We start from the raw sequence: 15010 nt of genomic DNA, 5'->3' as shown, positions 1-15010 counted from the left end.
AGGAGAGGTAGGGGGAGGGTGAGAGGTGGGTGGAAGTGCAAACCTTTTTTTTCAGAATAAAACGTGTTGTATACTTCAGTAAGCAAAATACAGTACTTTACACATCATGAGACCCATAATATCATTCAGTTTCTATGTGTCCTTTGGGAGTCTCCTTTTAGGAAAACTGCTTCGACATAGCTTAGAAAAACAATGCAGAATGCTGATTTTGGGCGATATCATCATCAAATTTAAAAGGGGATTTTTCCAGTGTTTTGACTGTGGCTCTATTGTGTTTTTAAGTACACCAGGCACCACCACAATGATCTGAATCCACTCAAAAGCACAAAATCTTTTCAGTGAGAAAAAAATCTTCCACTTCCACTGTTCTTGAGCTTCTGTAACTTTGATTTAGTAAGACTTAAAAAACAAACCCCAAAGGGTTACCTTTCAGAAGACACCGGGATTATGACTGTAGTCAAAAGGGCTCAAGAATAGTCTGCATTTTATTTTGGGTATGTAATTTTTCGAGTGTTTTAAGAAAAGGGGTGATACTTAAGGAGTTAAAAACAAATGGTGTGTGTGAGATGACTTCACTGAGATCATTCACTTTGTCTTCAAGGAGAAACCATTGTAATAATATAAACGATGAAAGCAACTGTGAATTAAGACTGACATTTTGGAGCAGGCCAGTTTCAGCGAATATGAAATATAGCAATATTACACTTACAAAGTAACTTTCCTCTTGGCTGACTTAAGGAGGACCATGATTCACTCCCACAATCGCAATGCCAAAATGAATCGCTGTTAATCCTTGCTGTCCCATTTTCTTGTCTTTCATTTTGAATAAGGTTAGACGCTCTCGCTAATCTGTGCACTGTAAGAGAGAAGACTGGGTCCAATCTTCAGCCAGGTCTTCATATAGGGTACACAATGACAATTTTGGCGAAGACTTCATCATCGGAAAGACGGATGGGGTGATTGTGTTTGCTGTGGCTGCTGCCTGGCGTCTTGTCCATAGGGGTATCCTTCTATGTTCAGTAGCTTTACTAACACTATATAAATCACCTAAGGCGTTGACTTGACAAGCAGTCATGCCTAGACATGGTGCCTGTCCATGTACCGATATTCCAAAATACGTTGGGAAGAGATGAAGAGCATTAGTTGGAGTTTCCAGAACCATAACACTGTTAATTAGGGGTCCAAGTATTGCAGCTGCTGGAACCCTATCATTTTAGTTTTTTTTTTAAATATTCAGAGCAATGGCTTATATCAGAGGCTGGAAATGTATGAACAAATGTATGCTAAGTGGCAGCAGTTCAACATGTTATCCATCATTAATGGGAATTTATTTTGTGAATGAAACATCGTAAATCTAATCTTTTGTCTCTAGTAGCCTTAAATCAACATTGTGTAGTAGTTGCTGTTCACTCGCCCGGTTGTTTTGTGCAGTTTTCAATGACAAAACAATTGTTTTCCTTTTTCTTTTTACAATTATTGCTTTTTTTTGTTCTGCCTAGTGCACTGTGAAGCTAGCCTAAAGTCCATGGTCTTCAAATCCCATATTTAGCATATCAGGGAAATGACATTGACACAAATGATACATTTTCAGTAGTTTTATTGAAAAATGCCTCTTACGTTTCAGAAATAAATAAGGAAATAAGGCCATGAAATTCACAATCTGCAGTTAAAACATGAAAACAGCAATTCTATATCCATAGTCTTGCAAACAAATTCCAACTGCATGAGATATTGATAAAACAACAAAACAAAAAAACTATATTCTGCTTTTTTTAAAATCCTCACTAAATATACAACACAGACATGCAATTCCACCCTTGGTAAAATCAGCTGTGAGTTGGAATAATAAAACAGATAAATATTTTGTCTAAAATAACAATGGAAGCCATATTTAGCTACTGTAATGGAGTTTGGAGTACTGTCGATAAATTCAGGTCTGGATTCATTAACAATGAAAAAAGCAAGACACACATAATGGCAATAAAACAACATACTTTACAGGAAGGCACTTCTGGGCTTTGATGAACACAGATTGCCATTTATTGCTGAATACTGTTGTGCTACAAGTTGGCTTTGCTCCATGAATGCTCAAATGCAAATTTCCTTCTTTTTTACAAGAGTGGTTTAAACATCGGATTCTGATAAACACTGCAGTTATATTACAAGCAAAGACACTTAAGGGGACAGATGGCAAACATCGGTAAAAAAAAGTTTCCCCCCTTCCATACAAATTCCAGCTAATTTCCAGCCAATTTGTGCAAGTCTGTGTGGTAATTTCCCTTATTTCAAGCACATATGCAAAAATAGAAAATGTGATTTGGAATGATTTTAAAGGAACTCCAAGCCCCATTTTTATGTTGCTATGGTTTTAGGCTTCAGTCTTCATAGCGATCTCTTTCCACGCTGGTTTCGCGAATAACCGGGTGATTGTATTTCTGCGTCAGTGTCTTCGGACAGCTCCTCTGGCATTGGGACTACATGGGGATCTGGCCTGGGCTGGTAAGGGTCTGGTTGGAAATATTTTGTGGCCAATTCAACAGGAATTCAGTCTGGAGTCTGCAACTTGCCATTAACAGATAACACCTGCACGTTTCTGCTTACATTATTTCCACCTACAAACTTTCATTTCCCAATAAGGCACCAAAGAACATATAAGCAAACAATGTTAACCACATCAGATTCTTCTTCTAGTGGGCATAATGGGATACTATGTGTGTACACTATTGTACACTATTTTTTTAAACATAACATTAAAAAACAGTTATGTATTTAATACATTCCTTGGGTTCAATTAAGTGACATAGTTTTACAAAAAAAATAAAAGGGTACTGTTAGTACTCCTAGTCATGTTCAACGCAATACTGTATGTTCCTCTACAACATAATATATTTTTTTGAAATCAATTGAGAATTCTGACAACAAACTTTCTATACATTTGTGATATTTGGTGCTTGCCCTCATAGCTTCGAGGTACAGGAGGAACCAATTTAACAGAGCAAAAACATAAAGAAATGAGCAAATATAAGAAAAACAAAATCAGAAAGAAAACTATTTGTTTCCATGTACAAATGTTACATGCTTTGATGTGGCCAGAGCAGAGGCAATACAAAAACATTTTAATCTTTGGGGAAAGAGGTTATGCTGGCAGTCAGCAAGCAGCAGGTTATGAAGGTACAAGCTAGATGTTAAACTGATTTTAGTGGATGTGATTCAGGAATCATTTACAAGGCACAATTAGTTTTATTTACAGATATCACCTCTTCAATCCCATGTTAATGTCATTGTTTTTTTCTTTTGGTTTACAAATCCACCTTGTTAGTAGTTTTGCATGCTCCATCGCCGACTGAGGCTTTCTTTCTCACGCTCTCGCTCTTTCCGTTCGGTGTTTTGGGTTCAAGATGCAAACAGGCCACTATGTTGCCATCGCTGTTGCTTGTCTATTAGCTGTAAAGTGTTGTTAGTGGCAGTCTCCTCCATCTTATGTGACGGTCAGCAATGTTGAGTAACCACATCCATGGTGCTTATCCTGTGCGGGCCCATAAGCATATGAGCAAATATCTCAGTAACAGTTCAAAAAGCAGCACAGCCGACTAAAGTTTTTTGGTTGGGAAGACGGGGGGGGGGGGGGGGGGGGATTTTCCATTGCCTTTTTTCTCAAAAAGCAATGGAAAATAATTGTCAATAACTGGAAGAATTAATCTGTTAATTAGAGAAGCATTCAAGTATATTTAGGGAAATATACGGTACTAGCACAAATGATGGAAACACTGCATTGATAAACAGAGCTTTTAGATTAATGTAATGTTTTGCAACAATTTCTCCTTTTGCCATAATAACTGTGAAGTGTAATGAATGTAGTATAAACATGAAACAACATACATAAATTATTAGCATTTGTGTTAAACAAATTATTGTTGGATATTTTATAATTAGCTTGAACATGAACTTCTTTGTCCAGTATTTTTGTAAATAAAATGATAATATTTCTGCAACCTTTTCATTATTTTATTATGTGTATAGTTTAGTTAAAATTACTGATGGTTACATAATGTTACTATGCCTTGATATTGTTTTAATGGCTCCAAGAAACAGCAACAGAAGAAAGGGCACAGATACAAGTTTTAAGAGTACTAAACACAGTGTTCCCATTATTTGGGCCAGTACTGTATATACAGCATACAAGTCCGTTTTTTAACTAAGTAGTTAACTTTATGGAGGATGAACTTCTTCATCGTCTGTGTGGCAAATAACCTCTTGTTTAATATTTCTGTCCATTTACCACACAGAATTTTGGATTAGTCACATGCCACATTTGTAATCCATAGAGCTTTCAGGGTTGGGGGGTGTACCAGAACAACCACAATGTATGGAGGAGGATTTTACATGATACGCACGTTGTACTTAGTGGTTTCTCATGTAAAAGAAATTGCACAATTCTCACCATTCAGTTACTGCAAGGAGAGAAGTGTGCCGTTTAAATTTTTCACATTTGATTATTGGGCCTTTAATCAGTACCCTTTTTGGGAGTGCGTTCATACTGCTTTTCCATTGCACTTAGCAGTTTCTTCCATCCTGTTCTAATCCATCACGAGCGGCGTTTCCTACCTGCTCCATTGTAAGGAATGCCAACACACTGAGAGGAGTCGCAGTAGCCAGACGGGCCAGGTGGGCCCCGGACCCCAGGAGAGCCGTTGCGACCAGGTGGCCCGCGAGGCCCAGAGGAGCCGGAGGGTCCTGGAGGGCCGGTCCGGGACTCGCCTGGTGGGCCTGCGTGGTGGGGAGGGGGGGTGAAAATAGTTCAATAAATAACAAATAACAGTGGCTGCTCAGAGCCATCATGACATCATCATCCAATTTTCAAATGGCAATCACAGGGGAAAATTGGTTTGCACCACTGTAATTTAAATATTTAGACTGCTCATTTTTTTTTTTTTTTTAAGACTGTGGTGGAGTTACCCCCTGCCCCGGACTGTCTAGACGGTGTAAAGCTGGAGTGGAATTTTCCCCTTTCCTCCTCTCTCTCTCACACTCACTCTCTCTCCATCCCTTTAAGTCAGCACATATGTTGGCAATGAAGCCTCCATAGTATGGCTAATTTGTACGACGGTCTGATTGGCCGGATCGGAACAATGACTCATCATCGCTAGACACTGTAACATTTTTGTTTCTTTTCCCTACACTAGATCAGACTTGGCAGTCTTTGAATGAACTGTGTGATATTTCCACTCCTGTTTGACCCTCTTTCTCCCCCCCCTCAGGGAGGCCTCATTCAGACCGAGTATTCACAATTAAACCGGACGTTTCAGCTCCGCTACCCAGAAACCCCGGGTGGATGAGGTCATGCTGTTTTTGGACCGCATCGTAATTGCTGAAGTTTAAACCAGCCCCCCTTCAGAGGTAACATGTAAAAAGTCAGGAAGGTCACTGAACCTCGGTATCTCACTGTGACAAACAGTCCACTTCAAACGGCGATCACGGAAGGCACCACGTTAAAGTGACGCTTTAGAGACCTTTTTGAAGTTGCATTGAAAAAGTATTTTGAAAAAGCAAATCACATCGCTAATAAATACTTTATGTACTACATAAAAATAAAACTGAAATATCTTTACTTTTTTGGAAAATGATGTCCCTCCGGGGACATGGTGGTGATCAAAATATGAACTTACGGCCAAAAAACAGATCCATTTCAGAACTAACATTGTTCACGACTTCAACTACTGTACTTCAGTTGTGTTATGGTATCATGGGTATCCTCTGGCCATTTCTGACTTATATCATCTCATTCTTTGACCAGCCTGGTCTATGACATTTTTTGTTTTCGGCCAAGTTACCAACAACCGCTCCTCTGCATCTTGTAAGGGAGATTAATATGTCCACAGGAAATGGAAGCGCTTGGCTGTGAAATTCTTTTTAAACAGCTGGAATACAATTTAATAAGCACAGCTATCTCTGTTTGGATTAAATACCATGATGCATAATACAGTTCGGTCTCTGCTTTGTGCTAATGCAGCTGAGCTCGGAGAGATAACGAAATCACAAGCACAGAGCTCTCCGCCATCACCGAATCCAAACGTAACCAGAGATTGGCATTTGTCAGCCATCACTGAAAAGGATTTAGTGCGCCTGAGGTCGGAGGAACATTAGTTCCGTGCTGTTTTGCTGCAGGCTCAGTAATTGTGTGTAATGCAGGTTACAGGTATGTGAGCGGACAGCTGGTTTCGGGCGTGGGTATGACGCTCACCAGGTGGTCCAGTTTGACCTCTCTGTCCTCGTGTTCCGAGTCCTGGGGTACCTCTCTCGCCCTTCTCTCCAGGTGGTCCTATGTCATTAACAAAGACATAATCCATGAGCAAGCATAATCATAATCAGTTTCCATAATAATACTAATAACAATAATACTATATTTCTGTCTTTTTACTATTTGTAATATATACTTACACCTAATTATGACATGTACACCTGTATTCTAGACATTACAACCTGCATATTTTGCCCTGTGATTATTTTGGGATCATTTGAAGGTGGCAACAAATGGGTCAAAATTAGGAACAAAAGAGAACAAGAAACACTACACAGTTTTCTCTTAGATGAAGGACACCATAGCGAAGTTCTTCAACGCACTTTGTTTGTGGAAACACATCGGGCTGCAATAGCATGGTCTGACAAAGAGTTATGGCAGATTCTTTACGTAAGTGTGACGAGGAGGAACACACCTGCTTCTCCCGGAGGACCGGGTAAGCCCGGGTTTCCGGGGAAGCCGTTGCGTCCTGTTTGACCTGGTTCTCCACGGGAACCTTCGCTGCCAGGTGGCCCGGGAGGGCCTGCAGGCCCGGGGCTGTTGCTGCGGTAACCATTGGGGATTTGGTTCAACATCATATCGACCCTGCTCATCTGACCTGGAAAAAAAAAATTATTAGCAATATACATACAGTAAGTACATAAAATACAACCAATGATATCTGTAACATGTAATGACGGATATGACATGGAGCAATATATAGTTATGTGTATGTGTGTGCGTGTGTGTGTGTGTCCATGTGTGTTTTTTTCTCAAGGCACCCGCAAAATAACAAAAAATAAAAGTTTATGTCTCTTTGACTTACTATTGACCACCTGCTCACACACTTGTCTGGCTATGGACCGCATCATGTTCTGAGTAGCAAAGTCTCCCTAAAAAAAATCAAAGGAGCATTTAGTCCCAGTGAAGGCACCTTTAACAGCAATTCAGTTACAAATACGATTGTTTTCCACTCACCCTTTCACCCTTTTCTCCTTTTATTCCAGGGTTCCCCTATAATAATAAAAAATAACATTCAGGAGTTAACAGTATATTAAGGCTAAGGATCCCGTCACCCAGAAGCAAAACCTGCCTGTATTGAATGACTATGCTGAAATAATTACCATAACAATTAATTTCCCATTTGGAAATGACCTCCTGGAGACAACGGAGGAAAAAAACTCATGCTGCAACTCATACTGCAACCTCCTATCTGTCGATTTGTAAAGGCAGAGACCAGACGTGCGTTCAAGACAGCAAACGTTCGTCGATATATGAAAAAAAATTGCGTCAGCAAACAAAAATGGCTGCTAATGGGGAAAACGCGGAGAACAAAAGTTGACAATTATTTGGCTGCAATAATATTTTCAACCAATGCAATATTTGTTCTTACCTAGGTGGCATTGTTAGACCCAAGTGACATCCCTTTGCATTTAAAAGGTGTTGGTGCTGAACTAATTGGAATCGTTCAAAAGTATTTTGCTGTAAACACAGTTTGCTGCAAACTTTCACTTCCGTGACCGCACTTCAGTACACAGTAAAACATGTACAGCCACTGCTCCCTCACATTACTGCAGTGCACAGGCAGAGCTAACAGCACTATGTGCTGGAGGACAGCTTAATTGACCTGGAGTGTCTACGCCGCACTGATTTTTCTTGCCGGTTAAATGATATATCCTTTTCACCTGATTGTCTGAGACCGAAAGGAAATAGCCACTTAGCATGTAATGTGTATGACTGAACACAATTTTGATTATAATTAAGATTTTTTTTAAATCTCTTTTCCACATGCATACCTGTACATGCATGCATGCACACTAGCATGCACACATAAGCACTGTACAGCCCTTTTTTTTTTTTTTTTTTCAAAAAAGCTATTCAGTAAAGCTGTCCAGCTGCATTCATAGAGAAGCTGTCTGTAATGCATGGTATACTTCTGGAATAGAGGCGCAAACATTTTACATTTACTAACGTTGATTTTTAAAACAAGAAATAGCAATCTATTTTGTTTAGGCTGTTTCCTATTAGCAGACATGATGCCTGCTTCACGGTTAATAATTCTCAACTGTCAGCACATATGGTCTGTTGTTATGTATCCCTTGTATTGCGGTCGCATTTGCATGAAAACTGATACGAAGGAAATCAAGGCAAATCACAGGATCTCCTCATGGGCAACCCCAAACATCTGATTCAACTTAGAAAAGCATGGTTTAAAGATTACTCTATTCTTTTTAAACTATAATTTCCATGTTATTAAAAACGTATCTGTGATTCCCATTTAATTCTGAGGCAGCTCCCTTTCCTTGAGAAATCTGTACTTTGGCAAGCAAAAATGACTTCCACAGAGTATTTCCAGGGGGTGCTGATCGATTATGTTTTCACTCTTTTTGGTGAGAAATTGAATGCCTGTGTCCATTGAAAAAAAAAGTCCTCAGCAGATGGTTTCTGAATCACTGCCTGTGTAAGTAGTACAACATAATAATCAATGTTTTCAGACCTTTACATTTTTTTATTTTGGAAAAAGTTGTGTCTGAAGATTTAAAGGTTGATGGCACCACCGGACTGTCCATCCTGATAATATTTGTCATTTTATAAAATACTGGTTGGATAAAAAGTATTTATGTCCAGTTCTCTTCAAACAAATTCTTGAGATATGTCAAAATGTCCATATTAAGTGCAGACACAGTTGAGTGAGATCCTGTAAGTTAATTATTTCTCTCACAAACGCTGGTCCCTGAAAAGTTTTAGGTTAATCATACAGCTATGATAATGTGACTAGCCAACCGGAAACAGGAACTGTGCCAGAGAGTATTGTGGATAATGGTTTCTACCTTGCCATGAAATCACATATCCAGAACTGCTTCAAAAACAGGTATATTTACAGCTGAAATCAATACGTACTGGGCGCCCTGTGTCTCCAGACTTCCCTGGTTTCCCTGAGGGTCCTGGCATTCCAGGATTTCCTGGATTTCCCTAGATGGGAAAAAAAGGAGCACAACAGCAGTGAAAAAGTAATCACTAACTGTAACATCATACAGCAATACATACATAATCACAATCTTCATGGTGCAGAAAAAGTTGAGCACTGATGCATGTGGTGAACTGTAAAAACAGTAACAGTAACATTTTATAATATAGAAAAAGTATATATTTTGACTTGATAGGATTTATTATATTCTTTAAATCATGAATTTCTCTTAAGAGTAAGGGAAACTGGAAAATCGAGTCCACCAGGGATCAGTGTTAGGACCACTGCTCTTCTATATATACATAGAATACCATCATGAAGACTTGAGTGGCAAAAATATTCCATCCATCCATCCATTATCTGAACCCGCTTATCCTGATCAGGGTCGCAGGGGGGCTGGAGCCTATCCCAGCATACATTGGGCGAAAGGCAGGAATACACCCTGGACAGATCGCCAGTCTATCGCAGGGCACACACACCATTCACTCACACACTCATATCTATGGGCAATTTAGACTCTCCAATCAGCCTACCGTGCATGTCTTTGGACTGTGGGAGGAAACCGGAGTCCCCGGAGGAAACCCACGCAGACACGGGGAGAACATGCAAACTCCGCACAGAGAGGCCCCGGCCGACGGGGATTCGAACCCAGGACCTCCTTGCTGTGGGGCGGCAGTGCTACCCACTGCACCATCCGTGCCACCGGCAAAAATATTACATTTGCCAATTAAATAAAACTCATAATCGTAGAAAACATTTTGGAAACTAAAACAATATTCCAAGATTTAAAGTAAATTGTGGGTATAACCACCATTATGCTCTTTCAGTCAGTTGGGTGATGAATAAAATGCAAAACCTTATCGACAATAGCATATACAGATATAGAAAACCACTCACTCACAAATTTGTGCAATAACATAGGAACCCCTCTGACTGCCAGATAGATATAACAATCCACTTGTGCATACATACCATTGGTCCAGATGGGCCCCTTGGTCCAGAAGACCCTTCCTTTCCTGGGGGTCCCTACAATTAAAAAATGGTTAGAAATGCAACAAATTCCATTATAAATATAAATTCAAACTGTGCAGTCATGATGACAATGCATGTTTTTTAAATTCAGAATGAATAATTTGTAAATGTTGATGATATTCCAAGGCTTCAACTCAACATTGATTTACTGGGAGACATTAAAGCACATGAAAGTGTAAGAATGCAAATATATTTTCAATATCACACTTTAAGTTATATGAGCTTACTCTTGGGCCACTGGGTCCAATTGGACCTAAAGAACCAGGAGATCCACGGACTCCCTAAAAGGAGAGAAAAGCGTAAATTCCTCCTCATGATCCACATTCACAAATATCCCACAATATACAGTTCCAATAATTCCAAAGAGTTTATGCTAATGCCAATAGTATATGCATAAAATAAAATCAATCTTCATTTGGATTTATGGCTGTGAAAGTCTGCCGTTTAAACATCAGATCTTTTCCTCCTTTGAAGCTCTGCAGAAGATTTAGAGGGAAGGTAATGCACTCCAGATCCATATCATGTTATAAACCTGGTCATGTTATGAACTCGGTTGCACACTCTGCGATCATTAAATTCATATTGTGTCTAAAGTACTGTCTGCTTTTAGCTTCATAACCCGTATGTAGCACAGTGTATTTCAATGGAGGATTCTTGAGAAATTACAGTAGGCTTTTCCAAAATGTCTTTAGCTTCTGAACTGAGTATCCACAGCCATGCAAATGTTGTATGTTTTGATAAGATTCTTGAAGAAAATATTGTTGAAATTCATTGAAACTGATGATTTGTGCTTCTTCACAGTTTTTTTTTTTTTTTTTGTTGTTGTGTCCTTCATGGAGGAATTTTAAATGATTCATCGTCTGACCACACAAGCACACAAAAAGGCACAGAAATCCTTTTATCCAAAATGTGTGCATTCCAACAGAATCTTTCCATTCCAGTGTTTTAAAGCAGATTCCGGAAGAGTGGAGATGGCACCACCAGTGAAAATAAAAATCCCAAAATATTGGAGCTGTATCATCCTCCAATGAGCAGACAAAAATGATCACACATGTTTTTTTTCCTGTGGGTCAGACAGGCCAGTTCATTTCAGGACGCTCATTGAAAGAGTGCTTTCAGGCAGTTCAAGGTTTCCTCCTTGCATCAGCAAACTGGGCACCGATGAAAGGACAGGTGTACAAACAAAATGCAAAATAGGTACAAAATCCTATTAGTGGAAAAAACTTAAACTTAAAAATAAATTAAAACTGATTGGCCTATGAAGTAAATTTGTTGCTTTGGTGTGTTGCTCTGAGTTCCATGAGATCACCTCGTTCCTGTGTGAATAGCCTCCCCACAAGACCGCCCACAGGGTGCCCTGGCAGCATACACTGTACAATCCACAAGGAATTCCATTCTTTGAGGGATGCGGTCCGGTATCCAGGGACCGCGACCCTCTGGTTTTTACAATTCCTCTACCGACAGGAAGAGGCATCTTTGGATAACCTTAGAGGCAGAAATGTGCGGGGGGTGGGGTGGGGGGGTGGGAACCGCTGTGCACTCCGATACATGTCGAGTCAGCTGGGAAAACGTCTCCCATAATTTCTCATCAGCACCATTCCCCCACTAGTCCACCCATGCCACATTTATCCAGAAAGCCACGATCCAATAGTGGTTCATTTTTGATGATGGCCAGTTAGGAAAATCCGCAGACACATTCCACTGGGTTTGGCTTGGGCCACCTATTTTCACTGTCAACCCATTGAAAGAACGTACTAGAAGCATCCATCGTGCGTCAGATGAAAGCATATAGACTCACAGGTCGGTGTAAGAGTCCCAGTCTGAAATGACTGTTGGCAGCTGTTCCCTCTTGAACTTCTCACTTTCACAATATTTCCTGGAGCCTGCCAGGTGGAGGGCTTCCAAAATAGTAGCATTAATGCTCACTGTGGACACTCCACAGTTTCCTTTCCAAACCCCACGGTTAATATAATTGCCTCAAACAGTACTCACTGCGTGTCCCGGTAATCCTGGATCGCCAGCATCTCCTTTAGGTCCAGGGCGGCCCTGTGATAATTAAAGAGGGAATGCTCTCAATTTTAAAACCATCAAAACGTTCAAACTCTTTCTCAAAATAAACAAAGCACACACTCATACGCAGCCTCGTTTATATTCATCACTGTTATCTTCTATGGTGTGCCGCTGGAAAAAAAGGATATGCCGTTTAAATATCTAAAGACCTTGTTTATTTCACAGTTTCTGACCACTCTCCCTGCACCTCAGGGAGGTCAACCGAGACGCTAAGCTCAGATCTCAGACAAGGGAACAGTGCCGCAAAGGCTATCGCCCACAATCCCCCACACAATCTCCCCACACCCTATAAAGAAATTCTCGGAAAAATAAATATGGGAAAATAGGCCCCATTATCTCCCTTTAAGTGAAGGGGAAAAAACCCCACCAAGATGACAACGCACCACAGGGTAAAGAGTTGCATGCGGTGACTACGGTTAGGAATGGAAACATAGACTTACAGGCTCTCCGGGAAGGGACAAGCCACTGGGACCCTGTGGGCCTGGGGGCCCCGATGGTCCTGGCAATCCCAGCTCTCCTCTCGGACCCTGAGGACCCTGGAAGAAAAGATCTCCCGTCAAATTTGGAAAGCATTGGTTAACAGCTCACACATTTCCACTGGTATCCTTTTCTCCTGCTGCAGTTATTATTGCTGGAATATGGTAGCACAGACAGAACGGGGATGTGTTAATAAGCTCTGGTTGTTCCATTGTCCTTTCCCAACCTCCAGTCTGAGTGCCCTTGAAACATAGCAGTGTGCTTTCACTAAAACTTGCACTCTGGACCAATTCCACATTCATTCTTTTAGCATTGACTTAAAAAAAAGAAACCTGTGTGCTACAAAGTTTCATTCAAGTTAAATGTCAAATTATACTTTTTACCCAACTAAATTGAACCCCACTGACATTCACGTATATTAGTAGTTCGTAGCCAGTAAACTTATATGTATTGATCCCTGTTACTTGTAAAAGTCAAAGGTGGAATGTGAGGATTTTTGTTAAAATATGGATAGTAAGGGCTTGTGTTTGTTAGCAATGGGTTATGAAGATAAGGTTTGGCTGCTGTTTGTGCAGGTTTGTTTTTGCTAGAAGTTGACAGCTGATATTTAGGTCTATTATTGCTTTTAAAAGTTTGTGTACTAGAGGTTGTTAGTGTGAGTTTGTGTTAGAGGTTCATGTTGAGGCTTTTTGTTTGAAAACTACTTACTGATGGGCCAGACTCTCCCCTTTCTCCTCTGGGGCCTTTAGATCCAGGGCCACCCTAGGAAGAGAAGATAATTATGGACTATTTATTCATAAATAGCCTGTAACTAAAACTATTTACATAGAGAACAAGGAGGATCTTATGAGACAAATGGCAAGCTTGGGTTATAAAAAAAAGAGCTGTTTACCTGTAAAAAAAATAGCTCACTTTGGCTTCTGGTCATATACACATTATTCAGGCTGGGATTAAACATAAAGCCTCTACTTCTAAACATTGGTGCCTCATGGCACAACTCATTTGAATGGATGTCTTAATTCACTTAACTTCTAAATTCTGTGAGGGAAAATACTTGAATGAATTCTCAGGGAAAGTTAAGGACATAAGCTTCTTGAGCCCAGGCCAGTGGCAAAGGATCGGAAGAACAGCCAAAGATTCCTCCTTCCTTCTTGCAAAATTAAAAAAACTCCTGTGCGAAGTTATAATCATCCTGTTGCCATCATGGTGGACTTTGTATGCTAGTATGTTCCCACCAGCGACGACAGGAGGAACCAGTCCTGCTGTGCGAACCTAGTGGAACAGAGAAGGAGATAGAAACAGAGACGACTGATGTCTTTACCGGAGGTCCAGCGGGTCCCGGGGGTCCGATGCTGTCCTGCGCACATGTGCAGGAGTGGGGGAGGGATGGACATTTCATCTCATCTCTCTGACAGCCATGGTAAAATGAGAGAGAGAGGTAAAAACAGAGAGAAAGAAAGCTATGAGTGACTGTTTTTCGGAATTCATATGGAGCTCCCCGTCCCATGGGATACTGCTCAAAAACTTTGGTCCTTTTTCAGTAATCCACAAAGAGTGCAGGGGTTGGCAGGTCAAAGAAGTCAACTGGAAAACAAATGATTCTGACCCAATCACCAGAAAGGTGAAAAGGCGACTAACATCCATACATCAGTTATAACTGGCCCAAATGGTACAAGCTTTAAAACCAGGGCAGCGTGTAGGACATGGGCTGCTGTGGGATTTCAGTAAGTATTTTATAACCAAATAGCAAAAATATGTCTTTTTTTATAAATGATCAATTATTTCTACTTAACACAAAACAAGAGCACTAGCGCTCAACAGGTTATTGTGAAGTATTGTAGTCAACCGTAGTGAAATTTTAGGCTGGAAAAATAATACACTGGTCAGAAAATTCACAATAGAATTAGTTAGCATATTTTTATTACAATAGTATAGTGATCCAAGGCATTTAAATGCTCTTAATTAATGCTGGAGTGCAACACCTCACATTATATAACAGAGCTAATGGAGCTTAATCGCAAAGAAACAATAGTCAGTTATATACTGGAGGCCATAGAATAAATGAAGTTCTCTCCAACAGCCTGAACCTGAGCCAGAAACCATCTCACTGACAGACAGGTAACTATTCAAAAGCATAAATAATCCCTTTTCTTTTTTTTTTTTACATCTAATGGCACCACCCAGGC

The 15010-nt window shown here is 40.3% G+C and overlaps 1 protein-coding gene across 2 annotated transcripts in view; it reads right to left on the bottom strand.

Moving 5' to 3' along the window:
- Nucleotides 1-1580: 1580 nt before the first annotated feature.
- The window catches only part of LOC133140578 (collagen alpha-1(XII) chain-like), a 71389-nt gene continuing 57959 nt past the window's right edge, over nt 1581-15010 (bottom strand). For both annotated transcript variants that reach the window (XM_061260608.1, XM_061260617.1), the window contains 13 exons: nt 14146-14232; nt 13533-13586; nt 12788-12883; nt 12270-12323; nt 10505-10558; nt 10218-10271; nt 9179-9250; nt 7256-7291; nt 7104-7170; nt 6714-6896; nt 6242-6319; nt 4606-4767; nt 1581-3526 (listed from right to left, as the gene is read on the bottom strand). In XM_061260608.1, the coding sequence (XP_061116592.1) occupies nt 3522-3526; nt 4606-4767; nt 6242-6319; nt 6714-6896; nt 7104-7170; nt 7256-7291; nt 9179-9250; nt 10218-10271; nt 10505-10558; nt 12270-12323; nt 12788-12883; nt 13533-13586; nt 14146-14232 (1002 nt within the window). In that variant the 3' untranslated portion in view covers nt 1581-3521. The remainder of the gene's footprint in view (nt 3527-4605; nt 4768-6241; nt 6320-6713; nt 6897-7103; nt 7171-7255; nt 7292-9178; nt 9251-10217; nt 10272-10504; nt 10559-12269; nt 12324-12787; nt 12884-13532; nt 13587-14145; nt 14233-15010) is intronic.

This window comes from Conger conger, chromosome 1, assembly GCF_963514075.1.
Source record: "Conger conger chromosome 1, fConCon1.1, whole genome shotgun sequence".
Classification (NCBI taxonomy): domain Eukaryota; kingdom Metazoa; phylum Chordata; class Actinopteri; order Anguilliformes; family Congridae; genus Conger; species Conger conger.
Note: the sequence above shows the minus strand (reverse complement) of the source record. Positions and strands in the feature narration are given on the sequence as shown.